The 27,938-nt window shown below is 41.9% G+C and overlaps 1 protein-coding gene and 1 pseudogene across 6 annotated transcripts in view; both read right to left on the bottom strand.

Annotated features, from left to right (window-relative positions):
* MAP3K13 (mitogen-activated protein kinase kinase kinase 13) overlaps nucleotides 1-27,938 on the bottom strand; it is a 69,784-nt gene that overhangs the window by 5,432 nt on the left and 36,414 nt on the right. For 5 of the 6 annotated variants that reach the window (XM_061636522.1, XM_061636523.1, XM_061636526.1 and 2 more), the window contains 12 exons: nucleotides 21,890-22,465; nucleotides 21,146-21,329; nucleotides 19,792-19,983; nucleotides 19,526-19,684; nucleotides 19,155-19,313; nucleotides 17,630-17,738; nucleotides 16,776-16,885; nucleotides 16,131-16,247; nucleotides 15,039-15,176; nucleotides 12,951-13,662; nucleotides 12,693-12,760; nucleotides 2,198-2,495 (listed from right to left, as the gene is read on the bottom strand). In XM_061636522.1, the coding sequence (XP_061492506.1) occupies nucleotides 2,198-2,495; nucleotides 12,693-12,760; nucleotides 12,951-13,662; nucleotides 15,039-15,176; nucleotides 16,131-16,247; nucleotides 16,776-16,885; nucleotides 17,630-17,738; nucleotides 19,155-19,313; nucleotides 19,526-19,684; nucleotides 19,792-19,983; nucleotides 21,146-21,329; nucleotides 21,890-22,391 (2,748 nt within the window). In that variant the 5' untranslated portion in view covers nucleotides 22,392-22,465. The remainder of the gene's footprint in view (nucleotides 1-2,197; nucleotides 2,496-12,692; nucleotides 12,761-12,950; nucleotides 13,663-15,038; nucleotides 15,177-16,130; nucleotides 16,248-16,775; nucleotides 16,886-17,629; nucleotides 17,739-19,154; nucleotides 19,314-19,525; nucleotides 19,685-19,791; nucleotides 19,984-21,145; nucleotides 21,330-21,889; nucleotides 22,466-27,938) is intronic. The other variant, XM_061636527.1, reaches the window with a different exon arrangement.
* LOC133389843 (5S ribosomal RNA) lies at nucleotides 11,733-11,851 on the bottom strand (annotated as a pseudogene).

Genomic DNA, 27,938 nt, shown 5'->3' with positions numbered 1-27,938 from the left:
AATGCCAAGAGAAGAACTCTTAAAAATATTTACTGGCACTTCAGATTTACAGCACTTTCATCTGCAGACAGAATGGTCCCTGGTCCCTCTCAATACAAAATGAAAGGACATCTAAATGTAGCTCAGCCCTGTTTCCTGGGAATCTAATGCATACAGTAGATTACTGTGCCAGAAATCAAATTCATGCACTGATCCTCGTTTACCAGCAGATACAGCAGATACTAAAAACAAAAATACATTGTTGGGGCCACATTGTTGGGGCAATAGCTACATGCAGGAAGAGGCTGATCAAATAACTGATGCTTTAGTCTGCTGAGAAATCCTGTGTTACTTGCTCTTTAAGTTCAGGAGTGTTTCTGAATTTTGTTCTATCAAAAAGGGAACTAAATGGTTCTTCTTTTCTCTTCCTATGGAAAAACAGCATGCCAGGAAGAAAGTTCACAACTATACCCCCCACTTGTGCTAGTTTTTTTTTCCTGCATTTTTCCTGTATTTTTTTAAACCGTGAAAAAGCATTCAAACATACAGTCCCATACTTGCAACCTAAAATGGTACAGTCCCAAGAAATCTGTACCACATGATTTTTCTGCATGTGCAGTTTAAATTTAGTTTTAAACTTCCATTAATTATAAAGAGATGGAAGCAGCATATGCTACAGACTTTATAGGAGGAATCTAAAAGAGCCTTTAGGGCAGCTTGGAGAAGAAATAAAATGGTTACCCCTTCCGATGCTAAATTGAAACTTCTAATAAACCAAATGTGATTACTTTGTCAAGTAGTTGAACAATACATAATTTGTTCTGCTTGCAGAATTTGACTTTTTTTACTACTTGTAATAAAACAAAGGTTTTTGTCAGACCCACTACTGTCAAACATACCTTGCACAATGTGCAAACACATATAAAATCCTGTGGTGTTAACAAGACCAATTTCTGTCAGCCATTAAAACAAGGCTTCTTACCTTCCAATCTGGAAATTAGTGCTCAGAGGTTGATATGGGGACTGGATTAAATATCCTTAATGCAGTACATGGACAAGGCAGCCATGAATTCAGCTACTGTAGTAAACTTATTAAGGGTTCCCTCATGTACTCAGGGAAAACCTCTACCAATAACTCCCTTATTCAGAGGACTAAGGCCTTGTTAAAAATGGAATTAGGTGTGGGCTCCTCCAATGTCTCATGATAAAGCCTTGAAGGGTCTTGGAAGGACGAGCAGCTTGCTACATCAGTTGGCATTTCCATGCCATCTTGGGGAACCAACACTTTGGATGTTACAGCAGCAACTGCTGCATCTACTATTGAGACTGTGAAGATGCTCAGGGTCTCAGGGTGAGTGAATGAAGCCTCACAGTTTAATTGCCCTAATAGTAAGAATTTTAAATCTAACTAGTTCCTCTCATTCCTGTTTTATAAATATCTTGGAAGAATTCAGGGACAGGCCCTGCAATTACATAGTGAGTGGTGCTATAAAATGGCTCTGTAATCCCCTGGTGTTGAGAACATGATGTCTGGTTAGGAGGATCCATTATCCCTGAGGATTCAGGTTTTAGAGTACAAATGGCTTTGGACAAGATAACGGGGACAATTTCTGGCCTAAAAAGTCTGGTATAGGTGGGAGAAGGACGCTACCTCCAATGCTTTGGTGGGAAGAAACTAACATTCAAGATGGCCATCAATTTTTCAACAGCAATGACAACTGACTCTTTCCTCTGCACTCTCAGTGCCAAGTAGATCTTTGTCTCCCTCCCATTGAGTTTCTGTCTCGGTGTGGTCCTACTGGCTGGTGCCAATCCACAGGGGTGAGGGAAAACACTCTTTCTGTTGTGCTCTGCCAGTCCTGCTTATGTAGACGGGAGTGTTCTATCCCTTCCTCATGAACTAGGGGTGACTGGGTGGAAATAAAGAAGCTGTTTTTCAAGCAGGCCCTTGGGACTGGCACAGCTGAACCTTGAAAAAGCTGCCTGTCTCTCTGTGAACTAAAACACTGGGGTGATGTCAAAACAAGAAGGCACCAAATAAAAATAGACTAAGAAAACTGAAAGCAAAACCAAAGAAAAAATAGGTTGGCAGAGCTCCAGCTGGAAACCTTACCATACATTCATTCAAGAAACACTTGAAACTGATTGACAGCCCTAGTTTCCAAACATTTAATTAAGTTTTTAACCTCATAAACAAGGAAGAGATAGTGTTACTAACCTCATAGCCATGTTCCTCTGGACATAACTTGCCAAGTGACATCTGCGTTTTCACCCTGCGGACAGCACTCTCCTTATCTGAAAGGCCATCAGACTGGGTAGATATCTCAATGGGGATTTCTGGAGTTTGTGACAGTATGTCATCCAGCTTCTCAGCCCGGTGATCTTTATGCCTATTGGCCAGCTCATCTGGGCTGTTGGAATGGTCACTGGTATTGCCCTCTTCTCCATCAGACATGGAGAGGTTCTCAGAGCTAAAGGTGGAGTATGACTGACAGCTACTGATGCAGCGATGTGGCCTGCAAATCCATAACACATTAATTGGTTTGATTTGATTCAAAGGCTGTATGCAGGTGATCTAATGAGCAGGGTAACACAAATATAAGTAGAAGGCCAAGTCCAACATTCCTAAAAGGATACATTAAGAGCACCCTTACAGAGTCAGAACAGAGGCCCATCTAGTCCAGCATTTTATTCTCACAATGGCCAGCTGGATGCCTATGGGAAACCCAAAAGCAGGACATGAGTGCAATTACCTTTCCCACTCATGATCCCTAGCAGCTGGTGTTCAAAGGCATACTGCCTCTGAAATTGAGGCAATATATAGCCATCATGGGTAGTGGCCATGTCGTTCATGAATTTGTCTAATTCCCTTTTAAAGCCATCCACATTGGTGGTCATCACTACGACTTTGCTGGTAGCAAATTCCACCTTAATTAAACAGTGTGTGAAGACGTACCTCCTTTTGCCAGTCCTGAATATTCCAACATTTGGCTTCAATGGATGACCTCAGTTTCTAGTATTATGAGAGAGGAACTTCTCTATCCACTTTCTCTACATCACATGCAATATTATACCCCCTTTCCTTACTCACCTTTATTCTAAACTAAAAAGCCCCAGGTTGTACCCTTTCCTCATAAGGAATTGCTCTAACCCCTTGATCATTTTGGTTGCCCTTTTCTACACCTTTTCCAGCTCTACAATATCCTTTTTGAAGTGCAGCAACCAGAACTGTATACATTATTCTTAGGACCTGAAACTATGGATAAAAATTTGCCACAAGCAAAATTTCCTATTTTAAGTGAGGAATGCTTAACTTGTTCATTAATGACCTAGAATTAGGAGTGAGCAGTGAAGTGGCCAAGTTTGCTGATGACATTAAATTGTTCAGGGTTGTTAAAACAAAAAGGGATTGCGAAGAGCTCCAAAAAGACCTCTCCAAACTGAGTGAATGGGCAGAAAAATGGCAAATGCAACTCAATATAAACAAGTGTAAAATTATGCATATTGGAGCAAAAAATCTTAATTTCACATATACGCTCATGGGGTCTGAACTGGTGGTGACCGACCAGGAGAGAGACCTCGGGGTTGTAGTGGACAGCACGATGAAAATGTCGACCCAGTGTGCGGCAGCTGTGAAAAAGGCAAATTCCATGCTAGCGATAATTAGGAAAGGTATTGAAAATAAAACAGCCGATATCATAATGCCATTGTATAAATCTATGGTGCGGCCGCATTTGGAATACTGTGTACAGTTCTGGTCGCATCATCTCAAAAAGGATATTATAGAGTTGGAAAAGGTTCAGAAGAGGGCAACCAGAATGATCAAGGGGATGGAGCGACTCCCTTACGAGGAAAGGTTGCAGCATTTGGGGCTTTTTAGTTTAGAGAAAAGGCGGGTCAGAGGAGACATGATAGAAGTGTATAAAATTATGCATGGCATTGAGAAAGTGGATAGAGAAAAGTTCTTCTCCCTCTCTCATAATACTAGAACTCGTGGACATTCAAAGAAGCTGAATGTTGGAAGATTCAGGACAGACAAAAGGAAGTACTTCTTTACTCAGCGCATAGTTAAACTATGGAATTTGCTCCCACAAGATGCAGTAATGGCCACCAGCTTGGATGGCTTTAAAAGATTAGACAAATTCATGGAGGACAGGGCTATCAATGGCTACTAGCCATGATGGCTGTGCTCTGCCACCCTAGTCAGAGGCAGCATGCTTCTGAAAACCAGTTGCCGGAAGCCTCAGGAGGGAAGAGTGTTCTTGCACTCGGGTCTTGCTTGCGGGCTTCCCCCAGGCACCTGGTTGGCCACTGTGAGAACAGGATGCTGGACTAGATGGGCCACTGGCCTGATCCAGCAGGCTCTTCTTATGTTCTTATGTTCTTAATGCAAACCTTTGTTGCATACTGGTCTTGTTCCCGTTCTTTTAAGAAAATGCAACTCAAAGAAGTACTAGTTTTGCAAAGTGTTTTCTGCTCTGAAATATCTAAGATGTAACTCCTCATAGCCTCTTTTACTGCAAGATCCATAAGTGGTAATTTGGTTTTTATTGGACTCTAGATAATTATGAATGTAAGAACAAAATATTTTTTCTAACTAGAAAAAAATCACAAAGATAAAGCTACAAGAGATCTAATCCTTATACAGAACTGTTATGAAATATTTTAGGCATATTTGGTACCTTCTTACAACATCAATGCACTCCTTTTACTCAATCTAATTTTTGAAAAGCTTATTTTGTTTTAAATTCAGGCAGAATAATCCTACAGGCATGGGGAGAGAGAATCCAAGGCAAAGGAACCACCATAGTCTTGCAACTTTAGGGCACAAGAAGTTTGGAGTGGTTTCTTACAGCCCTTTTTTGCCATCCCTTGCCATGCAGTCCTTTAAAAAAATATCTCCGATTGGTTCTATTGGGAGGAGAAATTAGCACAATGTACCTAGGGCTGATGTACTTTTTTCCCATGGTCAAGAGACACGTCCAATGAAGTGAACCTTTGGACCTGGTAGATCCAAAACTTCCCCTGACGTGATTCTGGAATGACCCCTTTTTGCTGTCTCCTTGCCACAGCCACAGACAGACCTCCCTCTCCAGCCATGAAAAGGGAGAGCCACTATATCATAAGGCCCTTGGGATGTTCTCCCAAGGACTACTAAATGTTGTTATAGTGGTGGGGAGTTAGAGGCATATCAGGTCATTTGGCCCTGAAATTGCATATCCATGATAACATAATCATCTGTTCTCATGTAAAATACATCAGCCCATCTTAGTATTCTGGAGGAGCAGTACACTTCAGATCTCCATCTTTTCAAGTTTTTTTTTACGGATAGTTTTACCTACATCTCTAATAAAGTGAACTTTGCTTTGCATTAGTGAAATTGTCATCATTTTGCAATGTTCTCTAGGGAATTTTCCCCCCATGTTGGCTTCTGTTAGTTTGAATAAATGATCTATAGGTTTTCTCAGATACTTCCCCAAGTAGAATTTTCAGATTTCACAAGAATTAGAGGTGGCATTTCATCCCATAAGAAAATGCTGAGTTTTCTTAGAGTGATCTGACCTGACCTGGCAGATGGGATGCCAGCGCAAAAGAAAACCTTTGGTTGGATCACTTTTAGCACAGCAGCTACTGAGAATTGCTTTATTTGCTGTAAAACATCCCTTCTCTGTAACTGAAGGGTATTGCTGGGAATGCCACACTTTTCTTCAGAAGTGGAAAAGAATTTATTTACTTTATTTATTTAATTACATTTCTAGACCGCCCTATAGCAGAAAGCTCTCAGGGCGGTGTACAACAAATAAAATCACAATTAAAATATGAGCAAGTGTGAAAAATATAGTACAATTATAAAAACATTAAACATGATAAAAATCTGAAATAGAATTGCCATTGAGTTTATAAATTAAGATCCATATTAGGTTTAAAATATTAAATTTAAAATGTTTAAAATGCCTGGGCGAAAAGGTAGGTTTTTACCTGGCGCCGAAAAGATAACAGAGAAGGGGCCAGGCGTATCTCGTCTGGGAGGGCATTCCATAGTTCGGGGGGCACCACCGAGAAGGCCCTAGATCTAGTTGTTGATCTCCGGGCCTCTTTATGAGTTGGGACCCGGAGAAGGGCCTTCGACGTCGAGCGTAGTGAACGGGTAGGTACATAGCGAGAGAGGCGTTCCACCAGGTATTGCGGTCCGATGCCGTTTAGGGCTTTATAGGTAAGAACCAACACTTTGAATCTGGCCCGGAAACATATCGGTAGCCAGTGCAGCTGCGCCAGCACAGGTGTTATATGGTCAAATTTCTTTGTCCCAGTGAGAACTCTGGCCGCAGCATTTTGCACTAGCTGAAGTTTCCGAACCGTCTTCACAGGTAGCCCCACGTAGAGTGCATTACAGTAGTCCAATCTAAAGGTTACCATAGCATGGATAACTGAGGCGAGATTTTCCCTGTTCAGATAGGGTCGTAGTTGGGCTACCAGCCGAAGCTGGTAGAATGCATTCCGTGCCACCGAGGCTACCTGAGCCTCAAGTGACAGGAACGGATCTAATAAGACCCCCAAACTACGTACCTGCTCCTTTAGGGGGAGTGTAACCCCATCTAGGGCAGGTCGAACGTCAACCATCTGGGCAGAGGGCCCTCCCACCAACAGCATCTCAGTCTTGTTAGGATTGAGTTTCAGTTTATTAGCTCTCATCCAGCCCATTATCGCGGCCAGGCAGCGGTCTAGTACATCAACAGCCTCACCTGACGAAGATGAAAAGGAGTAGTAGAGCTGCGTATCATCAGCATATTGCTGGAAACGCACTCCAAAACTCCTGATGACCTCACCCAGCGGCTTCATATAGATATTAAAAAGCATGGGGGACAGAACTGAACCCTGCGGGACCCCATATTGGAGTACCCAGGGACTCGAGTAATGTTCCCCCAGCATCACCTTCTGGAGACGATTCCCGAGATAGGAGCAGAGCCACCGCCAAGCAGTGCCTCCCACTCCTAAATCCGTAAGTCGCTCCAGAAGGATACCATGGTCAATGGTATCAAACGCCGCTGAGAGATCAAGGAGAACCAACAGAGTTACACTCCCTCTGTCTTTCTCCCGACAGAGGTCATCATACAGGGCGACCAAGGCCGTTTCTGTACCAAACCCCGGCCGAAAGCCCGATTGAAATGGGTCCAGATAATCAGTTTCATCCAAGAGAGCCTGGAGTTGGCGAGCGACCACACGCTCTAGGACCTTGCCCAGGAATGGAACATTTGCTACCGGCCTATAGTTGTCCAAATTATCAGGGTCCAAGAAGGGTTTTTTTAGGAGCGGTCTCACCACCGCCTGTTTCAGGCAGGGTGGGACCACTCCCTCTCGTAAAGAGGCATTAATCACCTCCTTGGCCCAGCCGGCTGTTCCATTCCTGCTAGCTTTTATTAGCCATGAGGGGCAAGGATCCAGAGCAGAAGTGGTCGCCCGCACCTGTCCAAGCACCTTGTCCACATCCTCGAGCTGTACCAACTGAAACTCATCCAGTAAAACAGGACAAGACTGTGCTCTGGACACCTCATTAGGATCAACTGCTACAATAATGGAGTCAAGGTCCCGGCGGATGTTCATGATCTTATCACGAAAGTGTCGCGCAAACTCATTACAGCAGGCAATTGATGGTGTTATTGCGTCCTGGGGACCAGAGTGTAAAAGTCCCCGGACAACTTTATACAGTTCCGCTGGGCGGTTAAGGGATGACTGAATAGAGACAGCAAAGTATTGCTTCTTTGCTGCTCTCACTGCCTTCACATAGAGTTTGGTAGAGACCCTCACAAGTGCATGATTACAGCCGTCGGGAGTTCGCCTCCATTTGCACTCAAGCCGTCTCCTTTCTTGCTTCATCACTCTTAGCTCCGGGGTAAACCAGGGAACCAATTGAGCTCTGCAACGGAGAGGGCGCACCGGGGCGATCGTGTCAACTGCCCGGGCCATTTCCGTATTCCACAGCGTGGCCAGGGTTTCAACAGGACCGTCAATTCTATCAGCCGGAAAATTCCCTAGAGCCATCAGAAAACCCTCAGGATTCATTAGTCTCCGGGGACGGACCATCTTAATTGGTCCTCCACCCTTGCAGAGGGGAGAAGACAATGTGAGTCTAACACTTAATAGGCGGTGATCTGACCATGACAAAGGAATAGATGTAAAATTCCTAACTCTCAGATCACCATCCCCTAATCCAGTGGCGAAAATCAAGTCCAGAGTGTGCCCCAACACATGCGTAGGGCCAGTAGCAAATTGAGACAGCCCCATGGCTGTCATGGAGGTCATGAAGTCCTGAGCTGCTCCAGATAAAGCGGCCTCAGCATGAATGTTGAGATCCCCCAATACCAAAAGTTTGGGGGAACGCAACAATAGATCCGAGACCACCTCTGTCAGCTCAGTTAGGGAGGCTGTTGGGCAGCAGGGTGGACGGTACACCAACAGTATTCCCAGTCTGTCTCGCTGACCCAACGTTATGTGCAGACACTCTAGACCATTAGCCACCTGGATAGGGTGCCTAACAAGAGGGATGGAACTTCTATAGACCACAGCGATTCCCCCTCCCCGACCCTCGGATCTACCCAGATGCTGAACCGAATACCCAGGTGGGCACAACTGGGAGAGATTAATACCTCCCAGATCGCTCACCCAGGTCTCGGTAATACATGCCAGATCGGCCGCCTCATCCACAATTAGGTCATGGATGAGGGAGGTTTTATTATTTACCGATCTGGCATTGAAAAGCAGCAACTGGAGATCCGAGGGCTGGCTGATAGAACTACCAGCAATCCTGTGGGTGTGGGGAGGACTGGAACACGTCACAGCCACCAGTTGTCTGGGGCGAGTTCCCCTTAACTGGCATGTCCTACTCACAGCGCCATACCTCCCATTACCCGTCACTACACTAATAGGGGCCCCCTTTGGTCCTCCCTCCCACAACACTGTCCTCTCGCCCAGGCACATAATAAAAATAAAATAAATAATAAAACTCATGGCATATACACACAATCACACACTCACAAAATCACACAATCACAAGAAGAGAAACAAAAGCATAGGAAAGCTAGCCTGCCTTTCTATTTGGCTTGTTGTACTATCCAGAAGTAAAGGAATATTGGAGAAAAGGATTACTTAACGTAACTCAGGCCAATTGTTTCTCCTATCTAGTCAATACATTTCTGCAACAGAAAGAAGCATCAGCTAGGTGAAAATGGCCATCGAAATTCCAGTCTTGATCACAGAGAAGGAACATGGTGAGATTTTTTATTCATGTCTAGGCCCAATCACTTAACTATACAAGGTTATTTAATGGTGTATTTAAGCATAGACATGGGTGAAAAATCCCACAATGTACTTGTCAACAATCATGAACTACACTGATTCTACATGAATGGCAGTAAATCTCACTGGAGAAATTCTTATCAGTTCTTAGTAAAAAAAGGAACACTTCCTTGTAGGAGTTGGTGTCGAAAAAGTGGACAGAAAACTTTTTCTTCCCTCTCCCATAATACCAGTTGCTGGAAATCGCAGCTGGGGAGAGTGCTGTTCTACTCAGGTCCTGCTTGCAGGCTTCCCATGGGCATCTGGGTGGCCACTGTGAGAAAAAGAGTGCTGGGCTAAATGGGTCTTTGGCCTGATCCAGCAGGCTCTTATGCTCTAATGCAGAGGTTCCCAAACTTTTTTCCCCATGGACCACTTGAGAATTGCTTATGGTCTTGGTGGACCACTAAATGATTTTTCTGCATGTTGCAGCAATTGTAATGCACTGTGCTGGATGCTGGATGATTTTTAATTGTATTTTTATTGCTTCTTTTATTTCTTATATTGAATTACATTTTGCTTTCCATAGAATTCAAAAAAATTACAATTTAAGAACTAAAAGAAGTAATAAAAATACAAATAAAAATCAATATGAATATGTAATGTGAACATGCCATGGACCATCTGCCTGAAGCTCGCAGACCACTGGTGGTCTACAGACCACAGTTTGGGAACTTATCTTCTAATGTATTACAGGAAATAATGCAAGACCCAATTCCTATGCTTTCCCCATGATCATTCCATCTATTTCTGGTTCAAGTTTTCTCATGCTCACACAAATGCAGCCAGTCACATCACTTATGCCATGCCTCCCCCATGGTAGCCATTTTGTAACTGGCACCCACCACACACTCTGAAATTTCAAGAGAAAAGGTTGTCGACCCCTGATATATACTCATCATAATCCTAGCAATCTCCAAGTTTTGGGGATTCACCCTTCAGAGGTTTTCCCTGAATATTTTTTTCTTCTGCAACACTTTGGGCTCTGCCAAGCCCATTGATACCTCCCCTCTTATGCGTAGAGGTGTTCCTGTTTTGTCTATATAAACACTGGTATCTACATCTGAACATCAGAAATAGAGAACGATGATCTTACAAATTAATTACTCCTGTTAATTTAATCAGAGCTTGCAATTTTAAAAATTATGAGAAAAAAATCACATTTCCACTCATCTCTGTCCCTTACCAAGTTCCCTGAAGGGTTGATCTCAGATGGGCAGTGCCCCCAGGTAGAGTGGATAGCGCAGCTCTCTCAATTGTCCTCATTATACTATTGGGAAGTATCCTGATGCAAGATAAGCTAACATACCATCAAGACACTGACAAAAATTAGGCTTGGGGTATCTACCCAAGCAGCTTCTCACAACACCCTAAGGTACCACATGGCTACAATTCTGAGTACCATTATATTTGCCTTTTAGGCAAAACAATCCAATTTGCTGGAAGCCAGTGGGAGCTAAGCCAGCAGAGTTGGCGGAAGGAGCCACCACATTCTACTGCCGCTTGGAGGCCTCTTGGAAGGGAGGACATTGGCTGTGCTAGCAGAGCATGGCAGAAGGAAACAAAATACATGTTTCTTTCTGCCATCCCTTTTTCTGCATACTGGCTGCCAGGATAGAGGGTTGCAGAAGGGAGCCAGACGGGACCTGGATATTGCATAAGTGTCCCCCCCAGCCCCTCCTCCAAAAATGCTCCTTTTGCAGGCCTTCCACTGCGCTGGGCTTCTCTGGCAGACCTCCAGCCGGCTCAGCCAGAGGTCCGCCATATCCAGCTCCCCTCAGCCCAGTGTAAACAGCAGTTGGATTGCACCCTTAGATTCCTACCACTGATTGCCTGTCATATCTCTGGCACACTGAACTGATGTCTTCAATGAATCAACAGCCATAACCCCAGGTTCCAAGCATGGTCTGATGACACAGAAACTATCCTGAAGTTGAGCAGATCTGGATCTAGTCAGTGCCCAGACAGAAGACTATCAGGGGACACCATGTATGCCACCTTCAGTTCTATGAAGGAAGGTCTAATGTAAATAAAATAAAAATGGGTGATATCCAGCGCTAGTCTTACTCAGAATAGACCCACTGAATCAGATTTGAATTACTTTAGCCCATCAGTTTCAATGGGTCTACTCTGAGTATGACCAATGTTTGATATCACTCCACAGTGCTTTCTAAGAAGCAATAGCTAATTTTGTGTATGATAAAATATTCTTACCTGTACAACACACATTCTTTGTCTTGATCATCAGTGAATTCCATCAAGTCAGGGATAAGAGGTAATTTATCTGGACCTTATTTGTTATTGTTATATGCCTTCAAGTCGATTATGATTTATGGCAACCCTATGAATCCTTTTGGATGTATTCATAGGGTTTTCATGGTAAGAGGTATTCAGAGGTAGTTTACCATTGCTGTCCCTTAAGCCTACCGCACCCAGTATTCCCAGGCAGTCTCCCATCTAAGTACTAACCAGGCATGACCCTGCTTAGCTTCCGAGATCAGACCAGATTGGGCTTGTTCAGGGTAGTATGGCTGTATATTTAACCATATTTACATTTAACCATTTACATGAAATTCTCCCTCCTACTCCCAGAGCAAATTGTGGTACTAACAGTCCTGAAAATAACTGGGAAACAACTATTTGGGCAAGGTGCTTCAGGAAGTATGGCCGTTCAGTTCCAGACACTCTTGGATGCTACTGATCCATTTCAATCTGGCTTCAGGTCTGGTTTTGGAAATGAAATGGCTTTGTTTTCATATGGATACAGTTTAATACTGAAGGATTTCATTATGCTATTTTTTAAAATTCTGCTGCCATGTCATATTTTTAGCTATATCTTTGTTTACATTTTTGGGGTGGGATTAGATATTGTTTTTATTATTTTCTTTTCCCTATTTTAAATGTTTCAGCTCCAGGCAAAGACATTTTAATTTTCACAGGCTGTAAAGTCTGATTCTTGTCCTCCAGTTTGAAATGTTTTTATTCTTTGTTATCTGCTTCAGGAATTTCTTTAAATTAAGAATCAGGGCCAATCCAACTAATACTTTCCCCAGATTATGTAGATAGAGAGTCACTTGTGCTTGTACATAATAGGAAAAAAACACAGTAGAAGCTGTATCCCAGGATTCTCCCTCATGATCAGATAGATTGGTACATTTTTAGTATAAAATGTGACATGGGTTGAGAGTTCTTATCCAATTGTTTCTGGGTAAACAGGTTAACAAGTAGTTCTCCTGTTCAAAGAACCTGGATAACAAATAACGTAAGAGTCAACCCTCTAAGATCTCATCATGTTACAATTATATCAAATCACATTAAATTCCCAACCTTTTGTTAACTCAAACCTTAGTTTAGCAATTAGGGTAAGATTAGCGTTCTACCTCTGTCTTCGTGGGAATTCCACTTCACTATCTACTTCTCCTTCTTCTTCTGAAGAGTCATCGCCACTCTAGTAGAAGATTAAAGGCAATGTTACTTGCCAGTTATTTACAAGTATGCAGCAATCTCAGCAACTTTCAAGAACTGACGTCTCCAAATGCAGTCCTATTCTGCAAGAACTATGAAATTCAGTGTGCTGTTTTCTCAACAGCAAAATTTAAATCAGCCTATTGTTTCCAAGAAAATTAGAGGGACCTTACCTTTGAGATGGGTCGTGTTTTACATGGCAGTCCTGGAGTGTTTGCAAGATGAGAGGAGCCAAGAGATGACACTGATCTGTGGCTGTTAAATTCACCTTCCACATTCTTTCCTGGAAACTGTATATTTGCATATGATGGTGCTTCAGACTGCTCTGCCCCTGGTTCAAGCGATTGTCCTTGGTTTCCACTGTTTGTCCCCATTCTGCACTGTGGACAGAGGTTGTAGGTATCTCCTTTACAACTTTCCCAATGATTAGCATTGCCCTCCTCATCCTCCTTCTCTTCCAGATTTCTCCGTGAATCAGCTTCCATAGCAGCAGAGATAAGGTCAGGGCTAGAACCAGACATTCTTCGTTGGGCATGATTACTAAGAGGGCTGCGAAGGGCTGCAGCAGGGCCAAAATATCGAAGGTTGTTAGCACAGTTGGCTATATCTTGTCCATGGATGTTTAGTCGGGGGTGATGCCCATGGTGATGGGGGTGGTGCTGATGATGGTGAGATGGCTGGGCCAAGTCATCTTGTGCTGGCTGGTTTTTCAAAATCCCTGTAAAATCATTGTAGCTGCCTTTGCTGTTTCCTCGCCGGTGGCGTGGTTTGCTTCGGTAACGTCCTTTGCTGTTGAGTGCTGACATCTTGGGACTTCCAGAAAGGGGTGAGCCACTAGGTGCCACTTCAGTGCTGGATATGCCATCAGTCTTCAGCAAGTCAGGCCTGGGAAATGATGCCAAATAGAGCAAATAGAGTTAGAATGAACATATGCTAGGCTCAACTGTTTGAAGTTTTTCCTCACTTTATCTCCTATTGATAATGTAAATATGCCTATTGTAAATATGTGTATTGATAGACAGCACAGAATTAGTTCGGGCTGTGTTATATCTTGCGTACTTTAAATCAATAATAAAATTAAGAATTAGCATGTGCCAAAGGAAGTGCTGACAGACTAGGACAGGAATGAAAAAGCTACTTTTGTGTACACATCCAGTGGGTTTCTTGACTTTGTCTTTTAAAAAAACAGACCCTCCCATTCCCGATCCCACCCAGTTTCAAAAGCAGTTTGCCATGTACTGTGGCAGGCAGCTGTTTGAGAAAAACAAGCCAGGACCCACCTTTGAGTGCACGAAGCACTTTCTTTTGTACACTGGCATGTCTACACTCTGCACTAAAAATATGTACATTTTCAAACATTCTTCAGTAAAATTTAACTGAGACAGATGATGGAAGACTCTAAAGCAAGGGAGAAGAAAAAGAAACCACAGGCTGTGTTACACAAAAGGCCTTAATAATATGCTGTAGAAACAATATGCTTAGTAGACTGTCAGTGTGGACCTAATACCCAAAGAGGTTCTATAATTTGCAACATTTATAAGAACTTTTTCAATATCGTCTTAAGTGCTGCTTGTTCAGTAATTCAGATAAATACAGTAGCAATCCTATCATAACTAATATTATTACCTTTGAAGTGGAATGAAGACCTTTGCAGCGGTGTGAATTAGCTCAATATTATGCTAAAACGCTGATGTAAAAAATGAAACTTGGTCACAAAAGGCAGCCATGATTTGTAGACACTTATTTCTCAATCTACACTAGTTCCACACTACCTACAGTCAGCCACACAGATCAGTATAGGTTGAAACACTCCCAGTTCTGAATGGCAACGAACAAAAATGCTGAAATACCACGCCCAATCTCCAAAATTAAAACTGTCTAGATAAACCCTTAGCACATTGACTCCAGGCCACATTATCAATTGACCATTTTGCTTTGATTAAAAGTTCCATTGTTAATACACTACAATATAAAAGCTAAACTGGATACTTTGAGATTCCCAGATTACCACCAGTAAAACTCTTTGGCCCAATATGCTGTCCTTAAATTCTACCTCCTTTCCACCCAAGTCTTTCATGTTATTGATTTTCATAAGCAGGGACAAATACACTCCATCTCATATATACATTTCTAATTCGTTGTCACACACCAGAAGATTTATCAGCACCACTTGAGTAATCAGCCATTTTGTGCACATATGGATACAGCACGTAATTGTGAAAAGCAGGTCCCCTTGAGTATGTTCTTGTTATTTGGCTCACCGTTTAGTTTGACCTCCAGACTTGTGGGAGACTCCTCTCCTCTTCATCAATTTTTCCACTGCATTGGCATGAATTATTGGTCGGACTGGGTGACGCTTGTAAGTCCCAGGATATTTCTTTTCCACAGCTTGTTCCCGCCTGCATGTGGAATAAAAATGAAATCCCTAATCTTTTCACTATAAAATGACAAATATTAGCATAGTTGCAATTTACCCCGTCAACAGAATAATTAGTCACAAACTTTCATCCACACACCATGTTATGTGCTCATGTCAGCACTGGAAAAGACTAGCTATTCTCTAGGCCGTCGATCTTCAACTGGTGAATTGAGACCCACTACCAGGTTGCCTGATCTAAGGTGGATCACAATGGTAGCACTACCACCATACAAATATATGGTAAAGGAAATTGGTCCTCAAATGCATGTTTGGGTTAAAGTTGGGGCTGAAAAGGTTGAAGACCGTGGCTTTAGCCAACAACTAATGTAATCAGGAGTTCTGGTTGTGTCTCACATCAAAATCAGAAAAATCCAAGAATGTGCAATTGAACTGTTGTGTTCTAAAACAGGAAGCTTCCCTTCCTACCAACAACTTTGATTAGAAAAAGAGGTGTCCAGAGCACATCACTGGAAACAGTTAATACCAAGGAATGATGATGGCTCTTTTGCACTATACATAAGGGAAACCTAAAGAGAATACAGGCATACCCTGCTTAACGTCGCTTCACTTAACGTCGCCTTGCTATAACGTACATGCTCCATACGTCCCCATACCCCGCTTAACGTTTGCGCGCTTCGCAATTACGGACACTTAATGGCATGACGCCGCTGCCATCTAGTGGTGATTGCGTGCAGTACAAGTGAAGACAATTGCTTCACTTAAAGTTTATTTTTGCTTAAAGTACACTCTCCGGTCCCATTGCGAACGTTAAAGTGGGGTATGCCTGTACTGTTTCCTGCGATTTTGAAGTCAATTACTCTTGTCCTTCATCCAGATCTGGAAACAGATCATTAAAAAAAATAGATCAGAAAACCTATGAATCCCTGCTTATACTTTGCTACAGGCATTTATGCAGATGCATATACGAACATACTTGATAAGCTCCTTTTCCCGAACCTCCAGCTGTAACATGATGGCACTGAGTTCCATATACAAATTATTGGCTCTCTCCAGTTTTCTCTCGTAATGTTCACGAATGTCCAAGGCATGTCTGTGAAAAAGAAAGGAGAGTGATAGCTAAGTGGCTTTTCCCGTAAGGGGCAGTGTGTATAGGCAAAAGGGAGGCAAATAGATATGCTTGAGCAGAACAGTTCTCAAACAAACAATCTACAACTTCTAAGATAAGCAAAGGATGAAAGCACTTGAATGTTGTAAAACCAAAATCAGAGTTTCGCTATGAATGAAGCACTCACTAACGACAACTGTATTAAGGTCCCTCTCCCATAATACCAGTAGGCAAAACTGATTAGCAGCAGATTCAGGGCAATGCATAGTTAACACATCTATCAACAGCTATTAGCTGTGACAGCTAAATGGAACTTCCAGGGTCAAAGTCGGTTTGCTTCTGACTACCAGTTACAGGGAGGAAAACAATAGGGGAGAGCTGTTTCCTTCGTGCCCTGTTTGCATGCTTCCCAGAAACATCTGGCTGGCTCCTGTTGGAAACATACTAGTTAATTAAATAAGACTCTGGAGCTGAACTAACAGGGTTCTTCTCATACACTTAAAGTCAACAGACCTGAGTTCTTCTCTTCTGCGACGAATAAGTTCTTCATCTAACCGGTGTATACAAGTTCCTTCACTTTTAATCTTCTCAAAGTGTTTCTTCACTTCTTCTCTCCATTCAGCCTGCCAACGCAATTTAGATGGCTACATAGCATAATTCATGACAGTGACAACTGCACCAAAAAGGGCTGCATGACCTTAGCATATTAAAAAAAGAAACCTGAGCAAGAATTTGCCAGCTTCTTTATTCTTTTGTGGTATGTGAAAGGTCAACTGTAGGAGGCCAGAAGGCTACCTAATTACCACAGTTGACCTATACCTCCTTCTAATTTTAGCTCCCGCTCTAGCATTAAGTATAGATACATACTGTGAATCCATCCTACCCTATAAAATTGCTTGGCATTTCAAACCTATCAACAGCTCAATGTCATCTCAGATCTGTAGCCAACTGCCTTTCAATTCCATAATTATTCAGAAAGTATGGAAAGAACCACAAAATATGGTGGTTCTAGACTTCACGCCACAATTCTTATGGATTGCACTAAAATATAGTACAGATATCTTGATTACTTCACATTAAATATAGCTCCTTATCCTATGGATCTTCCATCTGCTATCTCAAAAGGATCACAGGATTGATGGAAATGTCCAGAAGTAAACAAATCTTGTTAAAGAAAGTTAATGTTTCCTCTGAACGTAGAATCATATCTAAGCAGAAACACAAGGGATTTCCATTCCCCCTGATATATTACCATCTGACTTTGCCTATGCTTTTCTCTTCCTCTTCCTAGCATAAAAGTCCTACTAAAGAACACATAGCAAGCCGATAATACATATGTCTGCAGTTACTAAAAATTGTAGATTTACCTGAGACTTGAAATAAGTCTCCTGAGGGGTGGCCAACACATCAGCGGATGCAATATCAAGGTGCATAAGAGTCTGTCGGAAAGAGGGGCGATTTCGGGGCTTGCTTTGCCTGACAAAGAGAAAGAGAAGGGAGAGATCATCCAATAAGTTAAAACATGATTAAGGATCTATTTGGAATATTTTAATTGATGGTTCCATTTGAAACAGGCCTTTAATTTCACTGTCTGTAAGAATACCCCAAAAAGTCAAAACAAATATATCTGAGGTCTACCTGTCTATGAAATATACTTGGGCTCAGAAATTTCTTTTTAGTACTGTGATTATTTTACAGATTAAAAGGGATGATTGGGTAGCTTGCACTTAATAATATAGAATGCCTTTGTATAGTATGTACTTAACATTTATAGAATATTTGCTTATTTATAGATAGATGATTTAGGCTTTAGACTTTTGTATTCAGTAACTACATAAACAATGCTGAATATTTAATATATATTTTATTTGTATATCTATAGATAGAATTTAGTTTTTAGAGTTCTTTATTTAACAATTATACTGATTTTTTTTAAAAGCAACACAAAGGAGGCTTCAGTCAGCAGTACTTAAGTGCCAGGCTCCTTTTTTCCCCTCCCATATTTAGCAAGGCATAGCAAACAATTCCTGAACATAACACTAATATGAAAAGATCTATTTGCCTCTTCCTCTCACTGTGTATTCTTTTCCATGCATCTATTTTAGAAGCATCTTCACTTATTCTTCTTTCTCCTACCTGATATAGTCTAGGTTTACTAGACTGTATCTCCTACCTGATACAGTCTAGTATCCCCTGTATACATTCTGTATCCTTTTGTCACTCACATTTAACATTTAGTCTGGCAAGTCCAAATGTACAACCCTAGTACTTCAACACTCTTAGGCCACATTTGCACATCACATTAAACCAGCGGTGGGAAATGTTGAACCTATGGGTAATATTGGGCCCACCAGACGTCCTAATTTGGCCCAAACCATGCCCACCTGTTCACCACCTGATATCACATGGCATCAGGTGTGGGACAGGTAAACCCTTGGGGTCAAAATGAAAAGGAAGAATCAGAAGTGCTCTTAAGAGTGTGCTCCTGATTCTTCCTTTCCAGCCACTAGAACAATTCTGGTGGCAACACAAAAAGGCACCAAATCTAAAAAGCACTGAATTATAGCTGGAAAGGAAGGATCAGGAGTGCACTCTAAGGCTTATACTTAAAACCTCATTGTTTGTCACAATTGTAATGCATTCATATCAGTTCAAATTCCTGAAGAAGTTTTTTTTATGCCAACAAAAATTATTCTAAACTATGCTTTAAGTATGCTTTCCACAAGAACAGGCTATGAGAAGGAAGTGTTAAACTTACTAGTGAATGCAGCCAGAGATGTCACCCTTAGTTTTCAATTTGTGGGCACACTATGGCCTTTTAGTACTGGGGTGGGTGGGAGAGAGAGCGTATACAATACCAGCTGGGCACATGGTGCAAACAGCAACTCTTACCATGTTTGCTTCATAAGGATTTTGAATCCATCTGGGCAAGTGGAGGGCACAGGAAGGTGCAAGCTATTACTGCCTACACCCCAGATGATGGCTGAGGAGTCTACATCCTTATATGGAATCTCTCCAGTAAGAAGTTCCCACAGGACTACCCCAAACGACCTGAGATAAAATGAAAAAGAAAATTAGGGGGAAAAACTGTATTTAACAAGAAAGTGAAGCTTTAAGCCTTTTGCAGAGGGGACAATATGGGAAAAGGTTTATAACGAGAAAAGTTGCAAGTGATGCCAAGTCATGAGAACATTGGCTCAGTAAAAAACAAAGCACTGTTGGAAACACTGAAACTTACTAGCACTTATGAATGTATTACTCACCATATATCCACTTTTTCAGAGACAGGTTCATTGCGAATCACTTCTGGGGCCATCCATGCTACAGTCCCTGCAAAGGACATTTTTGTACTCTTATCGCTGAGTTCTTTAGAAGTACCAAAATCTGAAATTTTTACTGTATCATTGTGAGTAACTAATACACTGAAAAGGAAAGGGGGGGAAACAGGAAATTGTATGAAAATAATAGCAATTCAAGACTTAATTTAAGTCCCATTTCTTTTACACCTCACATAACATTAGCAACTCACTTGGGTGACTTGAGGTCTCTGTGGATTATTTTATGGAGATGTAAATAGTTCATTCCACTAGCAATCCCTGTGGACCAGTCCACAAGCAGGTGAGGTGTGACCTTCCTACCTGCTCTCAACACTTCATACAGTTGTCCATGAGCACAGTACTCCATTATTATACAGTAGCAGGGTGCCTGAGTACAAACTCCCCTAAGATGAAAAAAAAACCTAAATATTAAAAAGCCATACTCAAAATAATGAGAACTTGCAAGTGAAACTAGCAGAGAAGTATGCCCATTCCTAATTCTCCTGCTAGTAAAAGCACCTCTTACCTTTGAGACCAGGTCACTCTTTCTTTTAATTTATTCAAAGGTTTAACTATTCTGTCCTTCAAATGCATTCACATTATTACACTTTATCTGCCAATTAAGTGTTCAGATGTGTACCTAAATAGCAAGTAGAAGAATTCTATGTCTCCCCAGAGCTGGCTACTAAACAGTTATCCTTGAATTTCATGAGGTGGTATTGATCTTTCAGGGTCATGTTTCATCAGAGGATGAAACATCACTGAATCAGATCACATTAAAAGCCCTTCCATGCTTAGCAATGAAGTTTTCATGAATAAAAGAAAGACAGAAAATAAAATATTTGCTGCAAAAGAAGACTGGAAAGAACCTGAAGGCTTCCACAGAATAAAAATGACATCATCCAGCTAAGTCACAGAGTAGACCCATTGAAATTCTTCAGCAAGTGTTCTCTAAAAGAGTTATTCCTCATTTCAGTAACAATGGAAAACTTCTAAATTAAAAACCTATGTATGTGTTATTACCACCTACTTTTCTCAAGCCCGCTCCCCACATCATGCTTATAAAATGGCCACTTTCACATAATCATATTTCGGTATAATAAGCCAAGATATGATTGAGCCATACAGAGCAACTTAGTTTTTACCTTCACATAAGCTGGAAAACAAGCCAGGAAGTTTCAGTTAGCTATAGTTTCCAGTAAAGTCCACATCGGTTAACTGTTGTTAACAGCTTCCGAACAAGCCAGGATATGAAGCCTTGGTTTAAAGTTGGTTTAACAAGCTACTGGCTTGTTTAGAAGTTATAACAGGAAACTACTTTTAAGGAAGACTTGTTCACTCACCAAGATACGATTGCCTGAGGATGGCCAATTAGTACAATGATCCTACTAAGCCACCAGCAAGCATGGATAAATTTAAAAAATTATATCGTATAGTTGTGATTTTCTAGAAGACAGAAGGAAACCACTGTAATCTGAACACAATTTAGCAGGACCTGAAGACATGCAGCATGTAAGTCTGGGGGAAAAAATTCTAGAAAGTCAAGATAAACAAAGTTTGACCTACTTGAAAGCAATGATGTTAGGATGCTTCAGCTTCCTCAAGTGCTTGATATCAGTTTCACTCTGTTCTCTCACTTTCTTGATGGCTACCTCCTCTGCTCTGAATTTACCTAAGAAAACAGCTCCCTGTGCTCCGCTGCCCAGCCACTGAAGTTCAGAAATCTCCTCAAAAGGAACTTCCCATGAATCTGATAACAAACACACACTGTTATTCCAACTGACAAAGGCTGCCTTTTGACAAGCAACTGAGGAATAAACCATTCAGCACATTTGCAGCCTACTGTTGGACTTAGCTAACATGCAAAATGCTCACACGTACAGAAGATTTTATTTTAAAAGAAAAAGCATCTTCTTTCTTCATCAGTGCTTCCATTAGTTGTTAAGTTTCCCAGGCAAGAACTAGGACAGCATTCACCTAACAAAAAACCTGAAATAGGAGGGCAAACATCATAATCCAGATGTCCAACGAATGGCCCAATACAAGGAGCAACCAAGGCACAGAAGGAATAGCTACATGGTTTTGGGATTGCTGAATGCAAATTCACTGCCCTATTTTTAGATGTGATGGAAGATGAGTGAGAAATGAAACACTGATCCATAAATTCAAAAAGGTGAACTTGAGGCTACAGCAATGTAATGACACTCTGGAGGCTAGTACTAGCCAATTTTATCTTTGAAAAAATTTAAAAACCCACAAAAATATACAGGGATATATGGGGAAAACATACAGTTTCACGTTTAGGTTTACCTTGTTGCTGCAGCTTGTAGTCAGTGGAGTAAGCTTTCCCTATAATATTCCATACCGGCTTCAAACAGCCAAAGAGTCCTTCAAGAAATCCACCATTTCCACTGCTTGATCTGTTGAACTGGATCTTGATATCATCTGTTCCACTGTTGGTCCCTCCACCTATATTATCATTGTTGCCCTGATGAATAGTAGTTTCCAATTCATCCTGTTCCGTTAACTGTAAAACGCTATTTTCAAACTGGTCTCTGGAATCCTCACTTACACTGCTCAATACTGTTGTGACAACTGGGCTGTTCATGGTCTCCGATGCATTGCTGTGAAGTAAGCTCTTGTCTCGTACATCTTCTATAATCTCGGATGAAGAATGAAAACCAGTGGATATATGTTCTCCATGCAACCCACTGAAATCTTTGTTTTCACTGAGGGTCTTAGTGATCCCAGTCGTAGAAGACGACCACCTCAGGGGCTCCTGAGAACTGGTCATTGTACTGTGGGTGTGCATGGAGCATACAGTCAGAGATATTGCTTAAAAAACACACAAATGCTCATCCCCAATGTAGAAAGTGGCCAAAACACCTGAAAAAGAAACAGAGAACAGGTTATGAGAATGATATAGTTAAAATTACATTTGGACACAAATATTTTAAATTATGTTTGAGTCTACCAATCTAAACTGTCTACTTTTTTTAATTTAAGCCCAAGGACTCATTTCTAACAAAAAGGCTATTCTATCCTGTCACGTAACCACAGAAATTGCAAATGCTTGAAGGTGCAGCTGCCTGAAAAAGCACTATTCAATGCAAAATTATTTCTGCTGCTTCTCCTTCTACAGCCATATCTCTCAGTAGTATATTGCACCCTGGACTTTGCACATCTGTCACATTAAATCACCTGACATTGAAACCAAACTGGCTCTTAGGCCTGTGACAAGATTACTGAAGTATTTACAGAGCTTGCCATAAAAAAAAATTCAAATTGCATTAGGGTCATTCCATGGTAATTCATGCATCATTTTGCATTGTTTAGACATTTAAAGTTGGATGAAGTTGATATACCTTTTTAAAAAAGGATTTTATATCACAATAACCATTCAAAAACAATTATGCTCAACTTTAATGTAAAATTTTCGCAAGTGCATGTGTAGGGGGAAACTATGGTAACTTGTGCTGTACCACTTAGATGGCGAAAGTTTCATACTATTGGTACTGAGGCATTGTTGCATATACAAGTGTGAATTTCAGCCATTTAAAGGTAAATATTACTGACAAAATTGAATTCCTATCCATAGGGGGTGACCCTCTGTTTAACTATTATTGGGTTGCCAGCTCCAGCTCAGATGAGAAGGAGAAGGGCCATAGCTCAGTGGCAGAGCATCTGCCTTGCATGCAAAAGGTCCCAGGTTCAATCCTTGGCATCTCCAGGTAGGGCTGGGAGACTACCACCTAAAGCCCTAGAAAGCTGCAGCCGTAGAAAGCTGTATAGACAAAACTGAACAAGATGGACCAACAATCTGACTCAGTATAAGGCATCTTCCTATGTTCCTATAGAACAGAGTCATTCCTTAACACAGGACAGGAGTGAACTTGAGAAGAGCTGACAGCTATAAATGAGCAGGCTGAAACTAACCATGGAGAATGGGCTGAACTTCAGTAAAGTGATTTCACAGTAGGTCTTGCATTTACTGCTAGAGGAACAATCCAATTCCTCTCCTATTATGTTTTATTATACAGGTAACAATAATAATATAAATAAATAAACTTTTATTTATTAGTCGCCCATCTGTCCGACTTAACGGACACTCTGGGCGACGTACACAATATAAAATACAATATCCACATATACATAACAATCACAATATAATATCAAATCATCTAAACCATCCTACACTAGTACAGTATAAAACCTAACCCACCCCGGAGATCCCGTAGGCCTGCCTGAAAGCCAGGTCTTTAGGACTCGGCAAAAAGTCATCAGGGAGGGGGCATGCCGAAGGTCAAAGGGAAGCAAATTCCAAAGGGTGGGGGCCACGATCAAAAAAGCCCTCTCCCTGGTCCGCACCAGCCTAGCTGTTTTCACCGGTGGGACCGAGAGAAGGTCTTGAGAGGCTGATCTTGTTTGGCGGCATATTTGATGATACTGGAGGCGTTCCTTCAGATAAACTGGGCCGGAACCGTATAGGGTTTTAAAGGTTAATACCAACACCTTGAATTGGGCCTGGTATACAACTGGCAGCCAGTGTAGCTCGATCAACACTGGGGTGATATGGTCCCGGCGACGGCTCTGCTTTATTAAGCGTGCCACCGCATTCTGTACCAGCTGGAGTTTCCGGACCATCTTCAAGGGTAACCCCACGTAGAGCGCATTACAGTAGTCTAATCGAGAGGAGACCAGAGCATGTATTACCCATGGGAGCAGATGTATAGGAAGATAGGGTCGCAGCCTCTGTACCAGATGAAGTTGGTACCAGGCTGCCTGGCTCACTGCAGAAACCTGAGCCTCCATAGACAGCTGGGAGTCCAAAATGACCCTGAGACTGCGGACCTGGTCCTTCATGGGCAATCTCACCCCATTAAGCACCAGGTCAAAATTACCCAACCTCCTCTTATCTCCCACCAGCAACACCTCGGTTTTGTCGGGGTTCAGCTTCAATCTGTTCTCTCCCATCTATCCACTTACGGACTCCAGGCAATTGGACAAGGTATCCACAGCCAACTCTGGTGAGGATTTAAATGAGAGATAGAGCTGCGTGTCATCCACATATTGGTGACACTGCAGCCCAAAACTCCTGATGATGGCTCCCAGCGGTTTCATATAAATGTTGAATAGCATGGGGGAGAGGATAGAACCCTGTGGCACACCACAGTTGAGGGTTATTACACTTTAGCTTTCTTTCCATATTCTGTGGCTGCCTCTATATTAGCCTTTTGTGACTTATATTCAAAACAAGGTTTTCTAATATTTATATGAGCCTTATTTATTTGATTTATACCCTGTCCTTTGTTTACAAACTTGGAGGTGAGTGACAACTTTTTAAAAAGGTAAAACACATTAAAAAATAGGGCTGGGCAATCCCCCTCCCTTCTGATTCAGAGCCCAATTTGGTGATTCGGATTAGGGCCTGGCCCCAATCAATTTGGTACCTGGATCCAAATTGAGATTCAAAAAACCACTATTTCCCTTCAAGTGCATTGGGAAACCAAATGGCTTTTCTTCACGTAAGAACATAATTTGGAGACATGGCAGCCCCCTCAAGAAGGTATTAACCCTGCCAAATTTCAGACAGGTAGCTCCAGGTTTTTTGTGCTAGTCTGCTTTAAAGTTTGTGGGTTTTTTTCAAAAAAGAAAAAACTAAGACAGCACAGTCAGTTGAGTACTCAATCCTGCCAATTCTTTCCTCCTGTCTGAACTCTTTCATGAAGATTTAAAAAAGAAACCGAATGAAGGGCACAACACCTACTCCCAGGCAGCTTAGTCAAATACAGACAGCCACCCTAGCCAGGTGGGCGTTAAGAGCACCTCCTAAATGTTGAGTTGAAGTCCTGCACTGAAAGGCAGTATAGGTAGGTAGGTGAGGCAAGCAGAACAGACGGAGACGACAGAGTCCTAGGAACAGAGTCTAGCCAGGCAGGCACAGCATTCCCCTTAGTGGTGAGCTACTGAGCTTGTGTGAGGCAGTTTCGTAAGTGCAGAGTCAAAGTACTACACACAGAAAGGCAACAATGTAGGCAGGCAGAGGCAAGCAGGCTGCTATGCATCCTAACTATAAGCACTTGCTGTGAGTAAATGGTGTTGGTGTCAAGTGATATACAATGTACTGGACTGTTCTCACAAGACTTACTGACACACACTCACTCAAAAGACAAAGTACTAATAAAGACATACACTGAAAACAGAACACAGCTGTCAATAAAATAAAATGCAAACCTAACCTAAACATTAAGGCCTAAACCAGGCTGGGGTAAGTGAAATGTGACACTGTCTAAGTAACTAGCTGTAAGACTAAGGCATAGACAAGAGACAAACCTTTTTTTTCCTACAAGGAAGGAACTGGGATTGATTAGGAAAGGGTGGAAAACAAACTATAGAAAGGATGGGTAGGATATTGATAAGCAAGCTGAACATATATGTCACCAAACTCTTTTTCATACTCAAGGAACTAACAAAAGTGCGAAGCCACTGGAAGAGCTCTGTGACTTTTAAGGTCTTCACCATCCCTTCTCCCAGCAATCTGACTGCACAGTGTTGGGTGGAATTCCAGTCTTGAATTGGAAACTAGGAGCGTCAATCAGCAAAGTCCAGCTCCCGGTATCCCTGCTCAACCCTGACATTCTCCTTATATGGTGTTGTTCTGTATTTTTGAAACACTTTGGAGATAGTCTGTCTGGCTTTTTTACATACTATTTTGTGTTCAGGATTGGCACAAATTGCTTCAAATCAATTTAGGATGACTCACCCTTCTGCACAGCAGTTTGTAGCTGCCTTGACCTGCTCCATAGTAGTCCTGATTCAGTATGAATCATCCTGATTTGATTTAGAATTTGGCCGGATCGATTGCACAGCAAAAAGTCTTAAAATAAACTGCTAAAATCACCTTGACATCCTTGGTCGCTAATAATATAATAAAAAGTCTTAAAGCATGTTTGGAAAATATAAACTGGAAGATGGAAGAGTTCTGGACCTTGGAGCTGAACAACCACTAAAAATACCTCTCTGTGCCTTTCCTGTCATGCTATGGGGCACTAGTATCTTCCTGTGAGACCCCAACTTTTATTTTGTAAGTCTGCCAATCCAGAAGAAAACTCTTGCTTATATTTTTGTTCTGGCCCTGGAAAAATCCAAAATTGTATGTCTATATAAGAATTGATATAAGTGCTGAATTCTGCTCCCGCAGTCTGCAAGGAGGCATCTCAAATAAGCTGTTCTTCATACAAATAGCTCAGCCAGTTTTACAAGGCCCACGGAAATGTATCCCTTGTATTGAAAACAATAATTTTTATATGTATGTTCTTCCCATATGATATACAAGGTATTTTTTATCATTGTTTCCATTCAGAGCATTTTGATGCTCACAATCCAACGGCTCTAGAATTACATAATCTAATGTCAAGAAAGATAATCTACTTTGCATTCTCTGTATAACTATTATACATGAACGAAGAGTACTCTTCAACTCCTGGTGCTGTCACATGGAACTATTACAAGTTCCTGACAGAAGCTACCCAGCATCCCCCTTTTTACATGTCTACACACTATACACTTTATTGTTCCTGCCTAAGTGGAAAAGATTTTTTTTCTTAATTGTTATCATACTGCTTACAGTGTAAGACAAAACTCCTATTTCTTTTGATTTTCATAATAGAGTTTGCAGCATGCTACTACCCTTTTATGAACATATTACTCATTTCCATTAATGCAAGACACCTCAGGTACAAATACTTCTCTCCCTCTCTCACACACACACAGACGAGAGAGAGAGAGAGAGAGATGGGCAGAACAATCTAAGTCATCATCAGCTGGCAGAAGTGGAGGCAGAGGAAGGGGGCGCCACAACCAGTTGCCATTCAGGAGTTGCTAAGAGGGGAGGATACTGGCTGTGTCAGCAGGGCACAGCGGAAAGGAACAAAATGCAAGTTTCTTTCTGCAACCCTTCTTTCCAGCGTAGCATCTGCTGGGACTGGAGGGCCACAAGGCAGAGCCTAATGGGACCTGGATGTAGCATAAGTTGTCCCCCCAGCCCCTCCCTGACATGCCCCTGGAATGCCTCTTTTGGGGCCTTGCACCAGCTTCTGCCAGCTTCCCTAAGCCAGACTGGACCTCTCTGGCAGACACCTGACTGAGCTGGGTTGGGCCAGCTGACCCATGGCTGCACCGCAGCTGTGCTGGGAGGTGGGGCTTCTGCTGGTGTAGCCAGCTCAGCCAGAGATCTGCTGGATCCAACTGCCCTCAGCTCGGGGTAAATACCACTTGAAGTGTGCCCAAAGTGACACAATTTAACGGCCTACAAGAGGAAAATGACCCTTCCAGTAGCACATATTAGCAAAAAAAAGAA

The sequence above is a fragment of the Rhineura floridana genome, chromosome 7 (assembly GCF_030035675.1).
Source record: "Rhineura floridana isolate rRhiFlo1 chromosome 7, rRhiFlo1.hap2, whole genome shotgun sequence".
NCBI lineage: Eukaryota > Metazoa > Chordata > Lepidosauria > Squamata > Rhineuridae > Rhineura > Rhineura floridana.
This window is presented reverse-complemented; position numbering and strand designations above follow the sequence as displayed.